Raw genomic sequence first — 26,147 nt, 5'->3', positions numbered from 1 at the left:
ACTATTTTGTAAGTGCTCATTTTCTGTATCTTTCTACTGATGTTGCTTTACCAGGCTCCTTGCTTATCCGACACCCTCCATCCTTACAGGGAATCGTTGAATGTTTTAGCGATGATGAAATACTACTGACCAGCTTCCTTCTTTCATTCACGTGGGATATATATCGTCAGGTCCATTCAACTCACTGGAATATAATTCTTCATCCAAAGTTCTCCATTGATTGTCATTTTTTGGCCGCAAGAGCTGCTGGTGTGTTGGTGTCTTATACGCATGCTGTTGGGGGTTGGCGCAGAGGAGGACACAGAGTGCACCATAGGTGCAGGGACTGGTGGGGCCTTAACGACTGAGATACATTGTATTTTGCATAGTGAGGAAAGTGTCAACATGGCTTGGGCATTGCCCAACAGTGAATGATAGAACAGATTACACGGTTAGTGAAGTTCGCAACAGGGGAACAACTGTGACTGGATTACGTATCAAGATAAATAACTGAAGAATTATTTTATTACATGGTTACTGAAGTTTGCAGCAGTTGATCAACAGTGACTGGATTATACTACATTAAGGAAAGTTATGATACCTCGCATGTATCGAGGTTGATCATTGTTGTAGAGCAAATGTTTGGGATTTGATTCCTGTATGTGTCTAATTTCTCATTTTCTAACCTTGAAATTGATGGTGATATTTGTGGCACGTAAAAGAGGTGGGGAGATGTGAGGGGAAAAGGAAGATTTAAGAGGTGGGAAATTGTAAGAGTTGGGGAGGCGATAGGTGAGTGGATAGGAGTGATCCGGAAAAGTGAGGGGTGAGGGATGGAAAGATTGAGAGAGAGGGGGGAGATGTGAGGGGGTGGGGAGATGTATTGGGTGGCGGATGGGTGTGGTCAAAACCTCTGATAGGGTGGAAGGGGGAGGGAGGGACTGTGTGACGTAAGGAACGTGGAGATGTGGAGAGAGATATGTAAGGGGTAGGAGATGTGAGGGGGGGAGGGGAGGGGAGGAAAGATATATGCAAGGGAAGGGAGGTGTGAGGGAAGAGGATATGTCAATGGTGGGAAGGCGTAATTGGAAGGGATAATTGGAAGGGATGCGAGAGATGTGAATGCTGAAGAATATATTAGGAATCAGAGAGAGAGAGAGAGAGAGAGAGAGAGAGAGAGAGAGAGAGAGAGAGAGAGATGAGAGAGAGATCCGAATGGTGAGGGATGAAGTAGATTGGAGGATGAGATAGTTATGAGAGTAAAGAGAAGATGTGCGGGTTGAGGGAGATTTGGAAATGGTGTAGATATGAGGGTAGTGTAGACGTCTAGAGGGATGAATATGAGGTGTCGGTTTTTAGTAGGATTGATGAGGAAGAGATGCGACGAAATATATGAAAAATGAGAAAGATGAGAAAATTGTGGGAAATATGAGCGGTGTTGTGAGGATAAGAGGTATTGTGAGGGAGTAATGAAGGCTGATTTTAGGGGTAAGGGTTTCTGTGAGGGTTGGAAAGTATGAGGAATGAAGAGAGATGTGAGTGTTGAGGGTGAGAGCAGATGTTAAGGGTAAGGAAAATATGAGGGAGAGTGAAGGGTGAGAGTGTACAGGGAGTATATAGAGTGAGAGGAGAATTATGACAGATGAGGTGAACTTTGCGTAATTACCTATTTTGTACTGTACGTGGAGGGGGGGGGGAGTTGTGCACTCGTGGGGGGGGGGGGCCCCATCTCTTAAACTTTCATCATCATAAAACTTTTAATGAAAACTTTCACGTAACACCGAAACCCATGATTTCATCCCTTCTTTCACTCCGTTCATTCACCCATCACTCTCAGACTGCGAAGGAAGTGTAGAAATTTGGAGGCTTTGATCAAGTCACTCTTTACTCTTCTCTCTTCCGTGGCGGACAGATTCATGGCATCTAACCGCTCAGTGTAATTCAGCTTCGTTTCATTTTGGTACCATCGTTGTCTGTCGCCTTCCTCTGGACCTTCTCTATGACCTTCGTCAGTTGACCAGACTTAAGAATCATGTCTTAGTTTTGATCTTACTTACGATGTCAATCATTTGATGAACATTTCCCGTTTTTTTTTAAGGATTTGTCAAGTTTGTCTCATTTACAGCTGCCTTCCGGTGGGGACACTGGCGACCGGTTAGGGACCATGTCGACTCCAAAGTCTCCCTTCACACACACACACACACACACACACACACACACACACACACACACACACATACACACACACACACATACACACACACACGTACGTCCCAGCACCTTGTATCTTGCTCGTTTCTATGTGTATTGAGGCCTTCCTTCCTTCCTTCCTTGTGTCCCACCCTGAGTGCTTTCACACATCCTCGGGTATGAATTTCCCCAGCCATGTGTCAGGCCAAGTTCGCAAAATTGTCTTGGTCCCCTTGTAAGTATATGCAATCCCCCATCCCAACCCTTATGTTTCCTCCGTGACCTTGGCATCATCTTGGGAACATATCCAGGCATGTGTCGCGCCCTTTTGGAAACTCATTCACACAGATCATGAGAAAAATAAAAAAAAACATTGATATCAGTCTCTCTCTCTCTCTCTCTCTCTCTCTCTCTCTCTCTCTCTCTCTCTCTCTCTCTCTCTCTCTCTCTCTCTCTCTCTCTCTCTCTCTCCCCTCCCAGTGTACGTATGCATGTGTGAGCGCACACGTCTGTACGTACGTTCTGTTATATTCATGCTGTTGACCTACGCCCCAACAGGTAAATAGACTTCTCCAACACACATGCTTTTCACTGTGTTGATGTCGTGTCGAATGTGTTTGGAAAAAGAATAATATAGTCTTAATGTTATTTGTATATTACAGCGTGAGTATGTTTGCTGATACACGTAGCGCGCGCGCACACACACACACACACACACACACACACACACACACACACACACACACACACACACACACACACACACAAACACACACACTCATGCAGAGTCAAGAGACGGGGGAACACAAGTGTAAAACTCCCTCCCTCGTAACACACATATATTTATTATACAGAAAGACGGAACAAACAGACAGACAGGTACAATAAGTATTAATTTTACAGAGAGACAGAGAGAGAGACAGACAGGTAATGAGGGACCAGATAGACAGACAGACAGACAGACACCACCACCCACGGAGAGGTGATATCCGTGTGGTATGTATGATGCCTTGATGACCAGACTTTTTCGTGGCAACATAGCGCTATCCCTCACCAACCCCCCAAGAGAGGAGGAGGAGGAGGGGGTTGGGCGGGGATGGAGGGAGGGAGACTAATGGTGGTGTGATGACAGCCGCCTCTACCTGAGTTCCTCCCCGCCAGCCATCCACTCCCCCAACCCATTCCCTCCCCAACTCCCTCTTCCCTCTCCCCCACTCCCACCTTTCCCACCATCGCGTGAACGGTGTTGGATTTTACGGATAATTTAGCAGAGCGGCGGGTATAGTGGGAGTGTTGTGTGTACGATGCCAGCTGATGGTTGCCATGACGACGGTGACGCTCGCCCCGGGGGCCCCCGATGCCAGCTGATGGTTGCCATGGCGACGGTGACGCTCGCCCCGGGGCCCCCGATGCCAGCTGATGGTTGCCATGGCGACGGTGACGTCTGCCTGGGGCCCCCGATGCCAGCTGATGGTTGCCATAACGACGGTGACGCTCGCCCCGGGGCCCCCGATGCCAGCTGATGGTTGCCATGGCGACGGTGACGTCTGCCTGGGGCCCCCGATGCCAGCTGATGGTTGCCATGGCGACGGTGACGTCTGCCTGGGGCCCCCGATGCCAGCTGATGGTTGCCATGACGACGGTGACGTCTGCCTGGGGCCCCGATGCCACCTGATGGTTGCCATGACGACGGTGACGTCTGCCTGGGGCCCCGATGCCACCTGATGGTTGCCATGACGACGGTGACGTCTGCTTGGGGCCCCGATGCCAGCTGATGGTTGCCATGACGACGGTGACGTCTGCTTGGGGCCCCGATGCCAGCTGATGGTTGCCATGACGACGGTGACGTCTGCTTGGGGCCCCGATGCCAGCTGATGGTTGCCATGACGACGGTGACTGGGGCCCCGATGCCAGCTGATGGTTGCCATAACGACGGTGACGCTCGCCCCGGGGAGGAAGGTGTGGGGAGGGGGGAGGGAGGGAGGGGCGCTGACTTTATCTCCCGGTTGCGGTCTGGCTGTGGCTCGAGGTGTGTGTTTATCCTCTCTCTCTCTCTCTCTCTCTCTCTCTCTCTCTCTCTCTCTCTCTCTCTCTCTCTCTCTCTCTCTCTCTCTCTCTCTCTCTCTCATCCAACGAGATACCACCGTTGCAAGACTCACGCCAGGGAGGAGGAGGTGCTGTTAATGCTTGGTGTATCCCCCTCTGGTGGCGCTTGGTGATCGGGTCGTAGGGTGTGGCGCTTGGTGACGGCCTCTCAGTCCCAGTGATAAGGCGCCTACCTCATGATCCTCCGGTCCTGTCACATAACACAGCACCAGGCCCATGCTTGGTGACGTACGTGGTCCAGGTCTCGCCGTGCACCAGTCCCATGCTTGGTGACGTGGTCCAGGTCTCGCCATGCACCAGTCCCATGCTTGGTGACGTGGTCCAGGTCTCGCCGTGCACCAGTCCCATGCTTGGTGACGTGGTCCAGGTCTCGCCGTGCACCAGTCCCACGCTTGGTGACGTGGCCCAGGTCTCGCCGTGCACCAGTCCCATGCTTGGTGACGTGGTCCAGGTCTCGCCGTGCACCAGTCCCATGCTTGGTGACGTGGTCCAGGTCTCGCCGTGCACCAGTCCCATGCTTGGTGACGTGGTCCAGGTCTCGCCGTGCACCAGTCCCATGCTTGGTGACGTACGTGGTCCAGGTCTCGCCGTGCACCAGTCCCATGCTTGGTGACGTGGTCCAGGTCTCGCCGTGCACCAGTCCCATGCTTGGTGACGTGGTCCAGGTCTCGCCGTGCACCAGTCCCATGCTTGGTGACGTGGTCCAGGTCTCGCCGTGCACCAGTCCCATGCTTGGTGACGTGGTCCAGGTCTCGCCGTGCACCAGTCCCATGCTTGGTGACGTGGTCCAGGTCTCGCCGTGCACCAGTCCCATGCTTGGTGACGTGGTCCAGGTCTCGCCGTGCACCAGTCCCATGCTTGGTGACGTGGTCCAGGTCTCGCCGTGCACCAGTCCCATGCTTGGTGACGTGGTCCAGGTCTCGCCGTGCACCAGTCCCATGCTTGGTGACGTGGTCCAGGTCTCGCCGTGCACCAGTCCCATGCTTGGTGACGTGGTCCAGGTCTCGCCGTGCACCAGTCCCATGCTTGGTGACGTACGTGGTCCAGGTCTCGCCGTGCACCAGTCCCATGCTTGGTGACGTACGTGGTCCAGGTCTCGCCGTGCACCAGTCCCATGCTTGGTGACGTGGTCCAGGTCTCGCCGTGCACCAGTCCCATGCTTGGTGACGTACGTGGTCCAGGTCTCGCCGTGCACCAGTCCCATGCTTGGTGACGTGGTCCAGGTCTCGCCGTGCACCAGTCCCATGCTTGGTGACGTGGTCCAGGTCTCGCCGTGCACCAGTCCCATGCTTGGTGACGTGGTCCAGGTCTCGCCGTGCACCAGTCCCATGCTTGGTGACGTACGTGGTCCAGGTCTCGCCGTGCACCAGTCCCATGCTTGGTGACGTGGTCCAGGTCTCGCCGTGCACCAGTCCCATGCTTGGTGACGTGGTCCAGGTCTCGCCGTGCACCAGTCCCATGCTTGGTGACGTGGTCCAGGTCTCGCCGTGCACCAGTCCCATGCTTGGTGACGTGGTCCAGGTCTCGCCGTGCACCAGTCCCATGCTTGGTGACGTACGTGGTCCAGGTCTCGCCGTGCACCAGTCCCATGCTTGGTGACGTGGTCCAGGTCTCGCCGTGCACCAGTCCCATGCTTGGTGACGTGGTCCAGGTCTCGCCGTGCACCAGTCCCATGCTTGGTGACGTACGTGGTCCAGGTCTCGCCGTGCACCAGTCCCATGCTTGGTGACGTACGTGGTCCAGGTCTCGCCGTGCACCAGTCCCATGCTTGGTGACGTACGTGGTCCAGGTCTCGCCGTGCACCAGTCCCATGCTTGGTGACGTACGTGGTCCAGGTCTCGCCGTGCACCAGTCCCATGCTTGGTGACGTACGTGGTCCAGGTCTCGCCGTGCACCAGTCCCATGCTTGGTGACGTGGTCCAGGTCTCGCCGTGCACCAGTCCCATGCTTGGTGACGTGGTCCAGGTCTCGCCGTGCACCAGTCCCATGCTTGGTGACGTGGTCCAGGTCTCGCCGTGCACCAGTCCCATGCTTGGTGACGTGGTCCAGGTCTCGCCGTGCACCAGTCCCATGCTTGGTGACGTACGTGGTCCAGGTCTCGCCGTGCACCAGTCCCATGCTTGGTGACGTGGTCCAGGTCTCGCCGTGCACCAGTCCCATGCTTGGTGACGTGGTCCAGGTCTCGCCGTGCACCAGTCCCATGCTTGGTGACGTACGTGGTCCAGGTCTCGCCGTGCACCAGTCCCATGCTTGGTGACGTGGTCCAGGTCTCGCCGTGCACCAGTCCCATGCTTGGTGACGTGGTCCAGGTCTCGCCGTGCACCAGTCCCATGCTTGGTGACGTGGTCCAGGTCTCGCCGTGCACCAGTCCCATGCTTGGTGACGTGGTCCAGGTCTCGCCGTGCACCAGTCCCATGCTTGGTGACGTGGTCCAGGTCTCGCCGTGCACCAGTCCCATGCTTGGTGACGTGGTCCAGGTCTCGCCGTGCACCAGTCCCATGCTTGGTGACGTGGTCCAGGTCTCGCCGTGCACCAGTCCCATGCTTGGTGACGTGGTCCAGGTCTCGCCGTGCACCAGTCCCATGCTTGGTGACGTGGTCCAGGTCTCGCCGTGCACCAGTCCCATGCTTGGTGACGTGGTCCAGGTCTCGCCGTGCACCAGTCCCATGCTTGGTGACGTGGTCCAGGTCTCGCCGTGCACCAGTCCCATGCTTGGTGACGTGGTCCAGGTCTCGCCGTGCACCAGTCCCATGCTTGGTGACGTGGTCCAGGTCTCGCCGTGCACCAGTCCCATGCTTGGTGACGTACGTGGTCCAGGTCTCGCCGTGCACCAGTCCCATGCTTGGTGACGTACGTGGTCCAGGTCTCGCCGTGCACCAGTCCCATGCTTGGTGACGTACGTGGTCCAGGTCTCGCCGTGCACCAGTCCCATGCTTGGTGACGTACGTGGTCCAGGTCTCGCCGTGCACCAGTCCCATGCTTGGTGACGTGGTCCAGGTCTCGCCGTGCACCAGTCCCATGCTTGGTGACGTACGTGGTCCAGGTCTCGCCGTGCACCAGTCCCATGCTTGGTGACGTGGTCCAGGTCTCGCCGTGCACCAGTCCCATGCTTGGTGACGTGGTCCAGGTCTCGCCGTGCACCAGTCCCATGCTTGGTGACGTACGTGGTCCAGGTCTCGCCGTGCACCAGTCCCATGCTTGGTGACGTACGTGGTCCAGGTCTCGCCGTGCACCAGTCCCATGCTTGGTGACGTACGTGGTCCAGGTCTCGCCGTGCACCAGTCCCATGCTTGGTGACGTACGTGGTCCAGGTCTCGCCGTGCACCAGTCCCATGCTTGGTGACGTACGTGGTCCAGGTCTCGCCGTGCACCAGTCCCATGCTTGGTGACGTACGTGGTCCAGGTCTCGCCGTGCACCAGTCCCATGCTTGGTGACGTGGTCCAGGTCTCGCCGTGCACCAGTCCCATGCTTGGTGACGTACGTGGTCCAGGTCTCGCCGTGCACCAGTCCCATGCTTGGTGACGTGGTCCAGGTCTCGCCGTGCACCAGTCCCATGCTTGGTGACGTACGTGGTCCAGGTCTCGCCGTGCACCAGTCCCATGCTTGGTGACGTACGTGGTCCAGGTCTCGCCGTGCACCAGTCCCATGCTTGGTGACGTACGTGGTCCAGGTCTCGCCGTGCACCAGTCCCATGCTTGGTGACGTACGTGGTCCAGGTCTCGCCGTGCACCAGTCCCATGCTTGGTGACGTACGTGGTCCAGGTCTCGCCGTGCACCAGTCCCATGCTTGGTGACGTACGTGGTCCAGGTCTCGCCGTGCACCAGTCCCATGCTTGGTGACGTACGTGGTCCAGGTCTCGCCGTGCACCAGTCCCATGCTTGGTGACGTGGTCCAGGTCTCGCCGTGCACCAGTCCCATGCTTGGTGACGTACGTGGTCCAGGTCTCGCCGTGCACCAGTCCCATGCTTGGTGACGTACGTGGTCCAGGTCTCGCCGTGCACCAGTCCCATGCTTGGTGACGTGGTCCAGGTCTCGCCGTGCACCAGTCCCATGCTTGGTGACGTGGTCCAGGTCTCGCCGTGCACCAGTCCCATGCTTGGTGACGTACGTGGTCCAGGTCTCGCCGTGCACCAGTCCCATGCTTGGTGACGTGGTCCAGGTCTCGCCGTGCACCAGTCCCATGCTTGGTGACGTGGTCCAGGTCTCGCCGTGCACCAGTCCCATGCTTGGTGACGTGGTCCAGGTCTCGCCGTGCACCAGTCCCATGCTTGGTGACGTGGTCCAGGTCTCGCCGTGCACCAGTCCCATGCTTGGTGACGTGGTCCAGGTCTCGCCGTGCACCAGTCCCATGCTTGGTGACGTGGTCCAGGTCTCGCCGTGCACCAGTCCCATGCTTGGTGACGTGGTCCAGGTCTCGCCGTGCACCAGTCCCATGCTTGGTGACGTGGTCCAGGTCTCGCCGTGCACCAGTCCCATGCTTGGTGACGTGGTCCAGGTCTCGCCGTGCACCAGTCCCATGCTTGGTGACGTGGTCCAGGTCTCGCCGTGCACCAGTCCCATGCTTGGTGACGTACGTGGTCCAGGTCTCGCCGTGCACCAGTCCCATGCTTGGTGACGTGGTCCAGGTCTCGCCGTGCACCAGTCCCATGCTTGGTGACGTGGTCCAGGTCTCGCCGTGCACCAGTCCCATGCTTGGTGACGTACGTGGTCCAGGTCTCGCCGTGCACCAGTCCCATGCTTGGTGACGTGGTCCAGGTCTCGCCGTGCACCAGTCCCATGCTTGGTGACGTACGTGGTCCAGGTCTCGCCGTGCACCAGTCCCATGCTTGGTGACGTACGTGGTCCAGGTCTCGCCGTGCACCAGTCCCATGCTTGGTGACGTGGTCCAGGTCTCGCCGTGCACCAGTCCCATGCTTGGTGACGTACGTGGTCCAGGTCTCGCCGTGCACCAGTCCCATGCTTGGTGACGTGGTCCAGGTCTCGCCGTGCACCAGTCCCATGCTTGGTGACGTGGTCCAGGTCTCGCCGTGCACCAGTCCCATGCTTGGTGACGTGGTCCAGGTCTCGCCGTGCACCAGTCCCATGCTTGGTGACGTACGTGGTCCAGGTCTCGCCGTGCACCAGTCCCATGCTTGGTGACGTACGTGGTCCAGGTCTCGCCGTGCACCAGTCCCATGCTTGGTGACGTGGTCCAGGTCTCGCCGTGCACCAGTCCCATGCTTGGTGACGTGGTCCAGGTCTCGCCGTGCACCAGTCCCATGCTTGGTGACGTGGTCCAGGTCTCGCCGTGCACCAGTCCCATGCTTGGTGACGTGGTCCAGGTCTCGCCGTGCACCAGTCCCATGCTTGGTGACGTGGTCCAGGTCTCGCCGTGCACCAGTCCCATGCTTGGTGACGTGGTCCAGGTCTCGCCGTGCACCAGTCCCATGCTTGGTGACGTGGTCCAGGTCTCGCCGTGCACCAGTCCCATGCTTGGTGACGTGGTCCAGGTCTCGCCGTGCACCAGTCCCATGCTTGGTGACGTGGTCCAGGTCTCGCCGTGCACCAGTCCCATGCTTGGTGACGTGGTCCAGGTCTCGCCGTGCACCAGTCCCATGCTTGGTGACGTGGTCCAGGTCTCGCCGTGCACCAGTCCCATGCTTGGTGACGTGGTCCAGGTCTCGCCGTGCACCAGTCCCATGCTTGGTGACGTGGTCCAGGTCTCGCCGTGCACCAGTCCCATGCTTGGTGACGTGGTCCAGGTCTCGCCGTGCACCAGTCCCATGCTTGGTGACGTACGTGGTCCAGGTCTCGCCGTGCACCAGTCCCATGCTTGGTGACGTACGTGGTCCAGGTCTCGCCGTGCACCAGTCCCATGCTTGGTGACGTACGTGGTCCAGGTCTCGCCGTGCACCAGTCCCATGCTTGGTGACGTGGTCCAGGTCTCGCCGTGCACCAGTCCCATGCTTGGTGACGTGGTCCAGGTCTCGCCGTGCACCAGTCCCATGCTTGGTGACGTGGTCCAGGTCTCGCCGTGCACCAGTCCCATGCTTGGTGACGTGGTCCAGGTCTCGCCGTGCACCAGTCCCATGCTTGGTGACGTGGTCCAGGTCTCGCCGTGCACCAGTCCCATGCTTGGTGACGTGGTCCAGGTCTCGCCGTGCACCAGTCCCATGCTTGGTGACGTGGTCCAGGTCTCGCCGTGCACCAGTCCCATGCTTGGTGACGTGGTCCAGGTCTCGCCGTGCACCAGTCCCATGCTTGGTGACGTGGTCCAGGTCTCGCCGTGCACCAGTCCCATGCTTGGTGACGTGGTCCAGGTCTCGCCGTGCACCAGTCCCATGCTTGGTGACGTGGTCCAGGTCTCGCCGTGCACCAGTCCCATGCTTGGTGACGTACGTGGTCCAGGTCTCGCCGTGCACCAGTCCCATGCTTGGTGACGTGGTCCAGGTCTCGCCGTGCACCAGTCCCATGCTTGGTGACGTGGTCCAGGTCTCGCCGTGCACCAGTCCCATGCTTGGTGACGTGGTCCAGGTCTCGCCGTGCACCAGTCCCATGCTTGGTGACGTGGTCCAGGTCTCGCCGTGCACCAGTCCCATGCTTGGTGACGTGGTCCAGGTCTCGCCGTGCACCAGTCCCATGCTTGGTGACGTGGTCCAGGTCTCGCCGTGCACCAGTCCCATGCTTGGTGACGTACGTGGTCCAGGTCTCGCCGTGCACCAGTCCCATGCTTGGTGACGTACGTGGTCCAGGTCTCGCCGTGCACCAGTCCCATGCTTGGTGACGTGGTCCAGGTCTCGCCGTGCACCAGTCCCATGCTTGGTGACGTACGTGGTCCAGGTCTCGCCGTGCACCAGTCCCATGCTTGGTGACGTGGTCCAGGTCTCGCCGTGCACCAGTCCCATGCTTGGTGACGTACGTGGTCCAGGTCTCGCCGTGCACCAGTCCCATGCTTGGTGACGTGGTCCAGGTCTCGCCGTGCACCAGTCCCATGCTTGGTGACGTGGTCCAGGTCTCGCCGTGCACCAGTCCCATGCTTGGTGACGTGGTCCAGGTCTCGCCGTGCACCAGTCCCATGCTTGGTGACGTGGTCCAGGTCTCGCCGTGCACCAGTCCCATGCTTGGTGACGTACGTGGTCCAGGTCTCGCCGTGCACCAGTCCCATGCTTGGTGACGTACGTGGTCCAGGTCTCGCCGTGCACCAGTCCCATGCTTGGTGACGTACGTGGTCCAGGTCTCGCCGTGCACCAGTCCCATGCTTGGTGACGTGGTCCAGGTCTCGCCGTGCACCAGTCCCATGCTTGGTGACGTGGTCCAGGTCTCGCCGTGCACCAGTCCCATGCTTGGTGACGTACGTGGTCCAGGTCTCGCCGTGCACCAGTCCCATGCTTGGTGACGTACGTGGTCCAGGTCTCGCCGTGCACCAGTCCCATGCTTGGTGACGTACGTGGTCCAGGTCTCGCCGTGCACCAGTCCCATGCTTGGTGACGTACGTGGTCCAGGTCTCGCCGTGCACCAGTCCCATGCTTGGTGACGTACGTGGTCCAGGTCTCGCCGTGCACCAGTCCCATGCTTGGTGACGTGGTCCAGGTCTCGCCGTGCACCAGTCCCATGCTTGGTGACGTGGTCCAGGTCTCGCCGTGCACCAGTCCCATGCTTGGTGACGTACGTGGTCCAGGTCTCGCCGTGCACCAGTCCCATGCTTGGTGACGTGGTCCAGGTCTCGCCGTGCACCAGTCCCATGCTTGGTGACGTACGTGGTCCAGGTCTCGCCGTGCACCAGTCCCATGCTTGGTGACGTACGTGGTCCAGGTCTCGCCGTGCACCAGTCCCATGCTTGGTGACGTGGTCCAGGTCTCGCCGTGCACCAGTCCCATGCTTGGTGACGTGGTCCAGGTCTCGCCGTGCACCAGTCCCATGCTTGGTGACGTACGTGGTCCAGGTCTCGCCGTGCACCAGTCCCATGCTTGGTGACGTACGTGGTCCAGGTCTCGCCGTGCACCAGTCCCATGCTTGGTGACGTGGTCCAGGTCTCGCCGTGCACCAGTCCCATGCTTGGTGACGTGGTCCAGGTCTCGCCGTGCACCAGTCCCATGCTTGGTGACGTGGTCCAGGTCTCGCCGTGCACCAGTCCCATGCTTGGTGACGTACGTGGTCCAGGTCTCGCCGTGCACCAGTCCCATGCTTGGTGACGTGGTCCAGGTCTCGCCGTGCACCAGTCCCATGCTTGGTGACGTGGTCCAGGTCTCGCCGTGCACCAGTCCCATGCTTGGTGACGTGGTCCAGGTCTCGCCGTGCACCAGTCCCATGCTTGGTGACGTACGTGGTCCAGGTCTCGCCGTGCACCAGTCCCATGCTTGGTGACGTGGTCCAGGTCTCGCCGTGCACCAGTCCCATGCTTGGTGACGTACGTGGTCCAGGTCTCGCCGTGCACCAGTCCCATGCTTGGTGACGTGGTCCAGGTCTCGCCGTGCACCAGTCCCATGCTTGGTGACGTGGTCCAGGTCTCGCCGTGCACCAGTCCCATGCTTGGTGACGTGGTCCAGGTCTCGCCGTGCACCAGTCCCATGCTTGGTGACGTACGTGGTCCAGGTCTCGCCGTGCACCAGTCCCATGCTTGGTGACGTACGTGGTCCAGGTCTCGCCGTGCACCAGTCCCATGCTTGGTGACGTGGTCCAGGTCTCGCCGTGCACCAGTCCCATGCTTGGTGACGTACGTGGTCCAGGTCTCGCCGTGCACCAGTCCCATGCTTGGTGACGTGGTCCAGGTCTCGCCGTGCACCAGTCCCATGCTTGGTGACGTGGTCCAGGTCTCGCCGTGCACCAGTCCCATGCTTGGTGACGTACGTGGTCCAGGTCTCGCCGTGCACCAGTCCCATGCTTGGTGACGTACGTGGTCCAGGTCTCGCCGTGCACCAGTCCCATGCTTGGTGACGTGGTCCAGGTCTCGCCGTGCACCAGTCCCATGCTTGGTGACGTACGTGGTCCAGGTCTCGCCGTGCACCAGTCCCATGCTTGGTGACGTGGTCCAGGTCTCGCCGTGCACCAGTCCCATGCTTGGTGACGTGGTCCAGGTCTCGCCGTGCACCAGTCCCATGCTTGGTGACGTGGTCCAGGTCTCGCCGTGCACCAGTCCCATGCTTGGTGACGTACGTGGTCCAGGTCTCGCCGTGCACCAGTCCCATGCTTGGTGACGTACGTGGTCCAGGTCTCGCCGTGCACCAGTCCCATGCTTGGTGACGTACGTGGTCCAGGTCTCGCCGTGCACCAGTCCCATGCTTGGTGACGTACGTGGTCCAGGTCTCGCCGTGCACCAGTCCCATGCTTGGTGACGTGGTCCAGGTCTCGCCGTGCACCAGTCCCATGCTTGGTGACGTGGTCCAGGTCTCGCCGTGCACCAGTCCCATGCTTGGTGACGTGGTCCAGGTCTCGCCGTGCACCAGTCCCATGCTTGGTGACGTGGTCCAGGTCTCGCCGTGCACCAGTCCCATGCTTGGTGACGTGGTCCAGGTCTCGCCGTGCACCAGTCCCATGCTTGGTGACGTGGTCCAGGTCTCGCCGTGCACCAGTCCCATGCTTGGTGACGTACGTGGTCCAGGTCTCGCCGTGCACCAGTCCCATGCTTGGTGACGTACGTGGTCCAGGTCTCGCCGTGCACCAGTCCCATGCTTGGTGACGTGGTCCAGGTCTCGCCGTGCACCAGTCCCATGCTTGGTGACGTGGTCCAGGTCTCGCCGTGCACCAGTCCCATGCTTGGTGACGTGGTCCAGGTCTCGCCGTGCACCAGTCCCATGCTTGGTGACGTGGTCCAGGTCTCGCCGTGCACCAGTCCCATGCTTGGTGACGTGGTCCAGGTCTCGCCGTGCACCAGTCCCATGCTTGGTGACGTACGTGGTCCAGGTCTCGCCGTGCACCAGTCCCATGCTTGGTGACGTACGTGGTCCAGGTCTCGCCGTGCACCAGTCCCATGCTTGGTGACGTGGTCCAGGTCTCGCCGTGCACCAGTCCCATGCTTGGTGACGTGGTCCAGGTCTCGCCGTGCACCAGTCCCATGCTTGGTGACGTACGTGGTCCAGGTCTCGCCGTGCACCAGTCCCATGCTTGGTGACGTGGTCCAGGTCTCGCCGTGCACCAGTCCCATGCTTGGTGACGTGGTCCAGGTCTCGCCGTGCACCAGTCCCATGCTTGGTGACGTGGTCCAGGTCTCGCCGTGCACCAGTCCCATGCTTGGTGACGTGGTCCAGGTCTCGCCGTGCACCAGTCCCATGCTTGGTGACGTGGTCCAGGTCTCGCCGTGCACCAGTCCCATGCTTGGTGACGTGGTCCAGGTCTCGCCGTGCACCAGTCCCATGCTTGGTGACGTACGTGGTCCAGGTCTCGCCGTGCACCAGTCCCATGCTTGGTGACGTGGTCCAGGTCTCGCCGTGCACCAGTCCCATGCTTGGTGACGTGGTCCAGGTCTCGCCGTGCACCAGTCCCATGCTTGGTGACGTGGTCCAGGTCTCGCCGTGCACCAGTCCCATGCTTGGAGAAGAAGAAGAAGAAGAAGCTGTAGCAGCAGTAGCATGACATCAACAGAGGCTGCAGCAGCTGCCACAGGAGGAAGCAGGAACAGCAGCGGTCACGGCGGCAGGAGGAGGAGCAGCACAGGAGGGAGGAAGCCACGGGAGATTCATCTGGTCTTCCATTTTGACACCGGACAACATACCAGAGGGATGGTGGCGTCTCCATCATCATCACCACCACTACCACACTGCCACAGTATGCCACCACAGCACCGCCTCCCTCACCCTCATCACGCTCGTCCATCAAGGGGGGGGGGGGGCATCGCCGCCCCGGGGGAATTCATTACCCGGTAAGATGAGTAATATGGCTATCAGGGGGAAAAAAAAGGAGGCCCGACGGATGGCAACACCGCGTTACCTCCTGCATCATGCATATACACCTGGACGGTGTTCGTGTGGCTTCCTCTGGCGCTGGCTGACGCTTGGGTCGTGGGTTACTCTCTCTCCCAGCTGTTGAATCATTCGTATATATTTGCTTCACCTCCCACATATTTCTAAGATCATATAATAGTGAATTACTTTAACAAGTATAGTATGTTAATGGAGAAATATATTAAGGCCGAGGACATTGGAGTTGTGTTGGAACGCGGCGTGAACCTGTCCGAGGGGGAGGGAGGCCGTGTTGGGGTTCGGTTAGCGAGGGGAGACGCGGCCATGCTCCCACCACCCTCCTCCTCCCCCTGAACTTTGCCCTTAGTACTTCCTCGTGCTGCTGAGGTCTTCCCTGAGAAGTGCGTTGATAAGACACAAGCCTCAGGACGCACCCAGGACCCGAGATCCATGAAGGAGTGCGTCCTTGGTGGCTGATATTTGGTGGCCGAGTCGGGGATGTGTGGCGGGGATCGAAGGTAGCAGCGGGCAGATGTCGGAGGTGGCCCTGCGCAGACTCCCACTTCCTGCTCTTCTCTGGCACAGAGGGGGGGCAAGAAGCGGCGCTCCCTGGCCTACCGCTTCCTCCTCCCGTGTGTGTGATCATGTGCGATAACAGGAGATAAGGAGCGAGAGGGACACCTGGAACGTGTGCCGGCAGAAGCTGCTGAGGTTTAGACCGGCGGGTCATGATGGAGCCTGGAGGCCCGCCGCGCCGTGCATAGCTGCCGTCCCGCCGACCCGCCCTCCCTCGCGGCGACTCTTCGCCGCCGCCTCCTCCTCCTCACCCACCAGTATTACCCAGAGTATTAAAACTGAGGAACATAAGAGTATTAGTAGAGGAAGACGAGACAGTATTACAGGAATAATGAACGGTATTAACCCAAGTACGAGTGTGTATTGTGTGAACGCCATGTCTAACGGCGGATTGACGTTAGCCGCCTTGGTCATGATCTCCAGCAGCACCGACCTCCGCCGCTGACCTCCTCCATCACTGGCGGGTAGCAACAGACTCTCAGTACACCACATCAAACCCCCTTTCGTCAGGGGCGACGCCTCTTTCGTCTCCAGCAGCCATAATAATATCCGACATCGTCTACAGACTGACCTCGCTAAGATGCCCCGAAAGAAAGTATGTCACTTGTTTTCGTAAACTTATATTCTAGTATTAAGTTGTGCATCTGCTGTCTCCTTTTTTCATGCACCGGGCCACTTCTGGCTGTGGACTAGGGTTGCAACTGATGTCTAGTATCGGTAAGTGCCTCGTTAGCAGCTTCGTGCTGTAGATTCCAGGGAGATAGAGAGGTTCCCCAGGTGGGATCGAAGAGGGAGATTGTGGCGGCCCCGCCGAGATAAGAACCCATTTTCTTTGGTTTCCGACGCCGCCACGCCAGCCAATCAGGGGGCAGCAACTCCCCGCCAAGCCCCAGAGGGACACGTTGCCTACGGCCGCTAAATTATAATCATAACGTATATTACATAAACGGTAAACGTCAATCGCAATTGATTAACCGTGTCCGTGTGAGAGAGAAAAAAAATTGAATGGTTTCTAATTAATTGAAATGATTTTCACTGGTGCTAATGGGAAAGTTTCGAAGCATCAATATAGTCTGGTAACAGCCAGGCACTGAGAGCAATGCTCTTTTTTTTTTTCTTACCTTGGAACACAGTTATTGGTTACCATAGTTCCTGTTTACGTAAGTAATATGTCTCATGAAGGACGAAATCAAGTTTTAAAGGCGTGAAGCAAGATTGAAGAAGTATTATCAACATTTCTTCCTCCGAATTTCTTTCCGCCATGAGAATATTAGTGGCCTTATTCTTTTTTTTTTTCTTTTGTTGCTAGTCGCGTACACGGAGGCAGCCGTCACACCTGTAGTGTTGTACGCTACAGCACAGTGTGAAATTATTGACTCGTATGACCACCGGCCGTTTAATATGCGACCTCCACCTCAGTTTCCACCTGACTATCGACCATATATAATACGTCTGGCGCCCCCATACACACGCAGGCCAGGCTCGTCCCACCGCGCCAGGCGATGATGCGTTGCCCAATCTCCCGAAAGTGTCGTTTCAAATCTCTTATCAGGTTCCTTGCGATAGCGCAAGGGCTCTCAGTAATACGCAACGTTTTTTTTTTTTATCAAAAGCACTAGGACGCCTTAAATGCCAAGCTTGAACAAACGTTTGAAAAAGATTCGTTTTAAATCGACCGTAGTTTGCTTGGGATTCCACCAGCATCGCTGGTCTTGAAAATATAAGATAATGTCTATACTGAGTCCCGTTGCGAAACCTGTTCTTTCTTTTGCTTTATTTAACGTATATCTACCCAGAGAACCGATTCACACAAGATGTAGAATACTGAATGTTGTTGTGTGAAATTGTGATAATTATTATTATGGAGGCAATGGGGCCGCCAACTCGTACTGGTCTTACTAGGAAGTTTGTCTCATACCGTTACCTAACCTCACACTAAGTGTCCAAGCTGAATGAGAGAGGTAGGGATATCTTTCATATATATATATATATATATATATATATATATATATATATATATATATATATATATATATATATATGCTTTTGTTGTTCTCATAGAATACGTCCCTCTGTATCAAGACGAGAACTTTAACCCAATAAGCACAGTGGTATCTCCGCACTGGCGTGCTCAAGGGTCGTGCCGTCGTGTTCAAGGGTCGTAAGGCCGTGATCAAGGGTCGTACAGTCGTGCTAAAGGGTCGTACCGTCGTGATCAAGGGTTAATATATATATTCTTTTCCTCTTATCTACAATGGGTTTTTTTCATTATTATTATTTAGAAGTTTATTAAGAAAACGTCGAATAGAGCCACAAGCACCCGACTGTTCTCATCCCACGTACCACAGCTGATCAAGTTATGTTACTTGTGTTCCCCATCGTTATTTTCTTCCTTATTACTCGCCTCCTTACTACTACCACAAGGGGGATTGGGGAGGGGTGTTCTCCAACGTTATTTTCTTCTTACCCTCCTCCTTACTACTAACACATGGGGGATTGGGGAGGGGTGTTCTCCATCGTTATTTTCTTCCTCATTACTCGCCTCCTTACTACTAACACAAGGGGGATTGGGGAGGGGTGTTCCCCATCGTTATTTTCTTCCTTATTACTCGCCTCCTTACTACTACCACAAAGGGGATTGGGGAGGGGTGTTCTCCATCGTTATTTTCTTCTTACCCTCCTCCTTACTATTATCACAAGAGGTGGGGAGGGGTAGGGCCCTTTGATCACAGTGTTTTGATCATCATCATCCCTGCTGACGACCTTCCCATTCTCTTTCTTACATACAGACACTCTGACACATTAGCCAGGCTAGCTGGACTCGTGGACAAGATTTTCATTCTTCTTTTCGACTTTCCTTGAGATAGTTAATTTGCTGGTCCTTGTGGCAACATTTTTCTGTATGTTAAGTGGTGTTATATATTTTTTTTTACTGTAGATCTGGGGAGTCATATACCGCCTCCTCCACTGTGACTGTACCTCCCTCCCTGTGTTGCACGGCTTGTATCGCTCTTGCTACAGTCACCTTACTGATGCCTCGGGCGTGGCCGGCCACACTCCCTCCCATCTGTCCTTCACCCGGTCCATATTATAGGTTTGTTATGGAGAGTAAGTGTACAAGCCTGTCTGTACCCGCTCATAGCACACCCTGCTCCTCAACCAGGAATATATCCTGCAGCTCCACTGATCTTTTCCCTCCAGAGAACGCTATACAGATATTGTCTCTCCCATCGAGGGCCCTTGGTGTAAGGGTTAGCACCTCTCCCATCATATTTCTGGACAATTCCAACTTTCCATATAATCCAAATTTCCCTCACTTACATCATTACCCTTTTCTGTCTTCTCATAACACACAAGGTCAGAACAAAATCCTTTTCATTTTAACACGAGATCAGCACACGGACCTAAAGCAGACTGCCTCCGAACTTGCCCCTGTGCTTGCTCGTCTATTTCACCTTCGCCTCGAGGCCAGCGCTCCCTCCTTTCTCATGAAAACATTAACCGCTTCAGTCCTCCAGCACATCCCGTAGAGGTGGAACTGCCCTGATTATTCTATCTATTCTCAATAGCTTTCACATCCATCATTCTTCATATGAGGCACTGAGTCTCTTCTCACCTCTCACATTCTTGTATACTGAGGATCTTAAAGGCTTGTATAACAATTGTATGTAGACATTTATTCCTGACATTCTTTCTTCTCTGAACTGTATCTGGTGTTACCTGCATAAGAACCTTATGGCATCATTAAGTATGCGCTGTTGATAGTTAACACACTCTCTGGTGTGGTCTGCCGTAAGTCCCTAATTTGTTGTACATCCAGCTCCCTGCTGCTCCTCCTTCCACTGTAACTTACCCACTAATTTTGTACCGGCCATGGTTATTGCTGTAACTGTGGGTCAACGGACGTCTGCCTCCTATCATAAGGACAGAGATATCCTCCATCATTATGTCTTATCTCCTAACCTCCTGCTCCTCCTCTCTATGTGTGATCAGTACTCCATACAGAGGACATCTGAAATTATCATCCAATATCCATCCATATAAAATGCGAGATGCTATTACCGTCCTCCAGAATATAACTTCGTCATAGACCAACAGGTCTTCAACTGTCTGGCTTTCCCATGTATCCCCATGTACGCCCACGTACCTGGATCCCAAATAGCAGTCGGGAAGAGAAGTACCTTCCAGACCTGAAAAGCATCCTCGTATTTTAGGCAAACTTAGATGTGAACCTTCAAAGGCTATTCGAAGTTGAGATAAAGCCAGTTATACGGAAGGCTGAAAAATGATGTCACTAGACTGAATAACAAAATAAATAAAATACTGAAAGAGACAAACAGGAAAACATTTGGTTTTTCGAAGCATCAGATTTAACTCAGTTATATCTGCTTCACTGAGGAACGTTGTCAAAGGTCAGGAGGGAGGGAAGTCAAGAGAGAAATGCAACGCGTCATTGAAGAGGGTTTGTTTTCATCGACAGTGGAGTGCAGAATTAAGTCACACGTATAGATGTGACCAGGGCTGTTTGTATGTCTACAGAGAGTAATTGGTGAAGTGGACGACAGAAGGGGCTGGAGTTGGAACACAACCTTGAGGAACGCCACTATTGATGGGAGGGTTGGGAGACGTCAGTCCATCACCCATTGCCGCAATGGACCATCGGAAATAGAACTGAAAGCCAGTTTACAGAGCAAGTGGGAAAGGTGAAGTTCGAATGGAAGCCTAACCCAGACCACATCATAAACTTTTAAAGTTTCTAAGACCCTTATGTAAGTTTTTTTTCCACAAAGTTACCGGGAGAGAAAGAGCAAGATGTGGAATCCCTCGCCCCCAGTACTCAGCATGTGAAAAGATCTTAGTTTACCCAGTACTCTGAGAATAGAAGACGTGAAATTAATCTTTTGATAAGGATTGAAACTTATGCCTCGTGATTGAGATAATTTTGTCGCTAAATCATTGTCACACCATATATGCCATGACACAAGTGAATCTAAATGGATCCAAGAGACAGCCAATCATGATAATGTTTGGAGTACATGATTCAAATAGAATTAGGAAGCAGCAGCATTTCCTACCTTCCTGGCAGATAACTCCCTTTAAAATCACCAAATCTATTCATCCGCCATAAGAGACTAATAACTTACAGTCTTCACCTTCAACACTTAGCCAAAACCAGTGATCTTGAACATTTACAGAAACCCTAGACTAACAATAAGATAACCCAGTGCTTCTCTACTGGCGGTTCTCGCAACTCTGTCACTGGGAGGGCGAGCAGTGCTGCCATTGTGATCCAACCCAATGGTAATAGATTAGAGAAAAATGTTAGAATATACAACTGGGCATCTCATCTATAAACTGAATTGTCCGCCATACTCATCGCTCATGAGCATGTAGAAATCTGCCACAGACTGTTTAAATATCTCTGATTCTTTACTCTCACCGAGTGACCTTCACACAGTGAGATCAGAATGTAACATGTTGATCTCTGAAGCCAGAGACAGATATCTAAACATAATTGGTCAAGGGATTCAAATCAAATTCTTGTGGATTCCCTCTCATATAAGACTTCATGAGCATGACGAAGTTGAAGCTTCAGCCCAAATTTCACTTGCTAAAGAATCTGTCGAAAAACAACATTGTTTCATCAACCAGAAGTCTTAAAGTTGTACTTAGGAAGGAACTAACTGACCTCTTTGAAGCACGAAGACGTGTTCAGTTAAGCATAAGTAGAAACATTTCCATCACAGTGAGACGTGTAAAGTAATGTAATAAGATCAACAGATTACATGATGTTGTAACTGCTAGACTAAGGCTAAGCTATCGGTACTTACTGGCGCTTTGGCCCAGCTGGAGATGGTAACCGTGTGAACTGTAAAGTTTGTGGTCAAAGATTTGGACACAAATCAGAAGACTATGTCTTAGAATGTGAAAGAAATAAAGCCTTTTAGGGATAGATCTAAACAAACCCAGCAAGAAATATCACAGCACCTTATTGTTAATAACAAGAAACCTAAAATTTTAAGACTGTATCTACTTTCTGCACCTAGTCGGTAAAACCTATCATGTAAAAGACTGTTAGCGTGTGTACATTTAAGTGAACCTTTGTGACCACTGTCATCCTCACGCGCTACCGCTCCCAGGATGAGCGTGGGCGGCACACTAAACCCGCCACTGACAAGAGGCACAAATCAAATCGTCTCCTGAGCCCGAGTACCGGTACCACAACCGCATCGAGTCCAGCCCAGCTGGTACAGACCCCCACCAGACCATCCCCATCCTCCCACTATCAACAACAACCAGTTGAATAAGGACTTTAACCATCCGTTTCGTGTGTATGGTGCCAGTGTTAACAGTGTATGCATTGCTGCGTATAATATCAGTCTTGGCCTACAGATACTTCAATAAAGTTTTAATATCGTCATTAATATTATTATTATTATTATTATTATTATTATTATTATTATTATTATTGTTATTATCATTATTGTTATGATTAACATTATCATTATTTTATTATCATTATCCTTATCATTATTATTATTATTATTATTATTATTATTATTATTATTATTATTATTATTATTATTATTATTACTATTATTACTATTATTATTATTATTATTATTGATATCATAAGAATATCACAGGTTGATCTTCCCCCATGCAAGTCATTCTAAATGTCAGAGAAAAGATTCTAGTGATCTCTTTTGGCCACATCTCTAGAGACAGATTTTCAAACAGGAGGGGAAAAGGATTGTTTTAAGGTCATACTAAGAGCGGAGAAACATGCTTAGGTTGTATTACGCTCGTGTCTGAGGAGACGAGTGATCGTAGCAAGATGTAGGAGGTATATATGAAAAGAAAGAGTTATTAACAGGTGAATCTGGAGGACAAGGGATATTACTGTCACTCGCAGTAGGAGGAGAGTCACAGTAAATGGGTTTATCAGAAGACGCAAATGTAAAGTTACTACATGAAGAAGATAGGAATGAAATGGCTGAATAAATCCTCTGGCAGAGTTTTTGGCTGAAGTGAAGGCTGACCTGAAGACTGAGTCAGATGGCGAGGAGACTTTCCAGACTGGATACTGAGGTGTGTGATCCCTCTAGACTTGGGATACAAGCGATCCAAACCATTGAACTTGAGAGACAATGGACAGCCACTGTGGCAAAGCGGATGTGTGCCTACCTACCTGCCTGCCTGCCTGCCTGCCTGCTGACCCGCAGTGGTGACCTACGTCCTCAACCTGGGAAATATGTCCCCCAAGGAAAATCCTCGGTCTCGCGCTAAGGAAAAATCAGATAAAGCATTCCTGGGAAACTGAGTCCGATTTACCCTTCATTAAGCGTGACAGTTGGTGTGTTGGGAAGGGAATAGGACGAGGAGCGTCCATAGAGAGGTGATAGATAGGTGAAAGACTGTGATGCCACTGATCCCGTTGCGGGGTAGTGAGGAGAGTAGGAGGGGGAAGATGAGGATCACAAGTGTTAGGAGTGTGGTCCTGGCGACCGAGGACGCCGAGTGAGGCACCTTATCCCTTGCGACAGACGGACGAGGACAAGAGGAGAGGTAGACCTCGTGTGTGTGTGAGGAAGGGTCAGCCAGCCACTCGATGCGATGACGTCCCCATCACAAGGGGGCCCTCCGTGTACGGGTGAGGGGAAGACACAGCTTCGGAGGAGTGGCGCCTGCAGCAGGAGCATGCAGGAGGAGGGAGTTCAGAGCTCGTGACGACATCAGTATTACCACAACCGAACGGAAAGCAGAGGAAAATGGCATCAGATGTCTGGAGATCCGTGTCGTGTATGACGAGGTTTTTACCTTCAGATTGGGCGGTTGGGATATGCTGGAACTCCCCCAGCACATCCTCTGTGTCTAGGGGTAGTAGTCTGGCTGTGGCTGTTGTCTGGGTGGCTGTGGACACGAAGCTGAGAGTGAGATGTGGGATGCTGAGGACAGTGGGAGGATGGTGTTAGGCGATGAGAATTGAAGGTAAAAAGGACGGGAATGGGAAAAGATGGGAATGGTTAGTAATGAAGGGAGCATTGGAGATGTGCAGGAGGAAAAAATGAAGATTGAGAGAGAGAGAGAGAGAGAGAGAGAGAGAGAGAGAGAGAGAGAGAGAGAGAGAGAGAGATTACTGTAGATCTGTGGATCAGGTGAGAGGGAAGTTCATGATGGTAGGGCTGTGGAGGTATCGCTGGGTAGTACTGGGGAGGACTCACTGCTGTGTCTGTCATACCTCTCATTATCCTTCTTCCTGACCTCGATTATTTCAAATTAAACTCCCCCCCCCCCTCTCTCTCTCTCTCTCTCTCTCTCTCTCTCTCTCTCTCTCTCTCTCTCTCTCTCTCTCTCTCTCTCTCTCTCTTTACAATGCTAAGAAAATTTCTGTCTCCATCTATAGTGGTGGGTGGGGAGGAGCCTTCTGCTTTACTATCCTGTCTCCATCTATAGTGGTGGGTGGGGAGGAGCCTTCTGCTGTACTATCCTGTCTCCATCTATAGTGGTGGGTGGGGAGGAGCCTTCTGCTTCACTATCCTGTCTCCATCTATAGTGGTGGGTGGGGAGGAGCCTTCTGCTTCACTATCCTGTCTCCATCTATAGTGATGGGTGGGGAGAAGCCTTCTGCTTTACTATCCTGTCTCTTCGTCTTTGTTTATATAGATTTGAGGTTTAGGATACTATTACTATCTTCCAGTAGATAATCTCGTCAGAGACCATCAGGTCTTCTGTGATCTCTCCTCCCTGTGTACTCCCGCGCACTTCAGTCCTGCCGAGCTGGACCATCCGCTCCTGCTCCTCTCATATCCAGCATGAAACTCGGTTGCCACACCCTCCCTCTTTCTCTCTCTCTCTCGTTCTCTCTCCCTCCCTCCCAGCCCTACACACACCCACACGTACTCTCACACGCTAAGTGCGTATATATGGTCCCGCGCTCATCCTATCTGAGCCATATGGTAGCCTCAGTGTATACAGGTGTGGTGTGTGTGTGTGTGTGTGTGTGTGTGTGTGTGTGTGTCTGTGTGTCTGTGTGTCTGTGTGTCTGTGTGTGTGTGTGTGTGTGTATCTGTGTGTGTGTGTGTGTGTAGAGGCTGGGCTTTATGTCTCTGACTGTCATACACTGTGACCTGCCTAAGCTTCGTGTGCCTCACCTGCCTTAGCTTGTACTTAGCTGCCATACACTGCAACCTGCCTGAACTGTGTACGTTCCTACCGTAGCTCATACTGAAGCCTTCTGTTTACACGGTAAGACCGGCTTGATCACCTCCATTACTTCTCGTTCTTCCTTTAATTAAAGATGAGTTGTGGGAGAGCACTCCATCTCCCCTCCCCTCTCCTGGCTATAGATATGGGGTGGGTGGGGGCAGTCCCTTACCAACCACACCTATCGTTATGGACGTGATTCTCCCTCACCCCAACACCTTAATGATACATAAGGCCCTCCGCTCACCCTCGCTCTTCGTGATCAATCATCTCTCTCTCTTTCTCTCTCTCTCCCTAGTTGTGGACAGGGTCCTTCTTCATCCCCCCTTAGTGTTCGACAGGGGGCCCACAAATTCTCAATGTTATAGAGGTTGTGGCCCACCCTCTCAGCTTCCTAGTGTTATACAGGGGTTACCTAAACACCCCCCCCTGTTATAGAAATGGTCTTCTCTCACCCTCTCGTGATTATGCAGAGGGTTACCTAAACACTCCTAGTGAAGGATATGGCCATCTCTCACCACTAGTGTTTGACAGGGGTTCTTAAGCATTTCCTATCATAGACGTGACCTTTTTCAGTCTCCGAATGTCGAAGAGAGATCCCTTAATACCCCCAGTTATAGACATGACCTTTCCCAGCCTCCTCCCTTAACACCCCCAGTTATAGACATGACCTTTCCCAGCCTCCTCTCTTAACACCTTCAGTTATAGACATGACCTTTCTTTACCCCCTTTTGATTCAGACAGAGATAACCAAAGGACCCTCAACTATACACACTATCCCTCCTCGATGTTAGACAGAGTTCCTAGCACATCCAGTCATAAACATGGCCCTTTTCTCAGAACTCCTCACCGTCGACATCATCATACTGGTTATGACACTTGAAGACTGTGATTAAGTTCTCTCCCTTGTTCGCCTCTCTCCTATTCTGTTTTGCCCTCCTTTGGACCTCTTCTATTAGCTCTTTATATTTCTCTTAACTATGGTAACCAAACTGGAGATGTATATTCTAACTTAGGTCTGAACACAAGTTAAAAAAAAAAAAACAGTTTGTTGAGCATATTCTTCCGACATACTGAAACGCAGTTGTGATGTTAGCCAGCAGACTGACATTGTGTTCTGGCTACACGCTGGGCACTATATCGACTCACAAGTTCATCACACACGCAGATTCATGTTGCTTATATCCTGTCAGATTATATGATCACACCGAAG

The 26,147-nt window shown here is 53.7% G+C and overlaps 1 protein-coding gene across 2 annotated transcripts in view; it reads left to right on the top strand.

Annotated features, from left to right (window-relative positions):
* The window catches only part of peb (zinc finger protein pebbled), a 674,329-nt gene that overhangs the window by 238,519 nt on the left and 409,663 nt on the right, over window positions 1-26,147 (top strand). Inside the window, exon 1 of one of the 2 annotated variants that reach the window (XM_071665403.1) lies at window positions 15,499-16,322. The exons of the other annotated variant lie outside the window; for it this stretch is intronic. Coding sequence (XP_071521504.1) covers window positions 16,308-16,322 — 15 coding nt within the window. The 5' untranslated portion in view covers window positions 15,499-16,307. Of the gene's footprint in view, window positions 1-15,498; window positions 16,323-26,147 lie in introns of those variants that run through there. 2 annotated transcript variants of the gene reach the window in all.

Source organism: Panulirus ornatus, chromosome 1, assembly GCF_036320965.1.
Source record: "Panulirus ornatus isolate Po-2019 chromosome 1, ASM3632096v1, whole genome shotgun sequence".
Taxonomy (NCBI): domain Eukaryota; kingdom Metazoa; phylum Arthropoda; class Malacostraca; order Decapoda; family Palinuridae; genus Panulirus; species Panulirus ornatus.
Note: the sequence above shows the minus strand (reverse complement) of the source record. Positions and strands in the feature narration are given on the sequence as shown.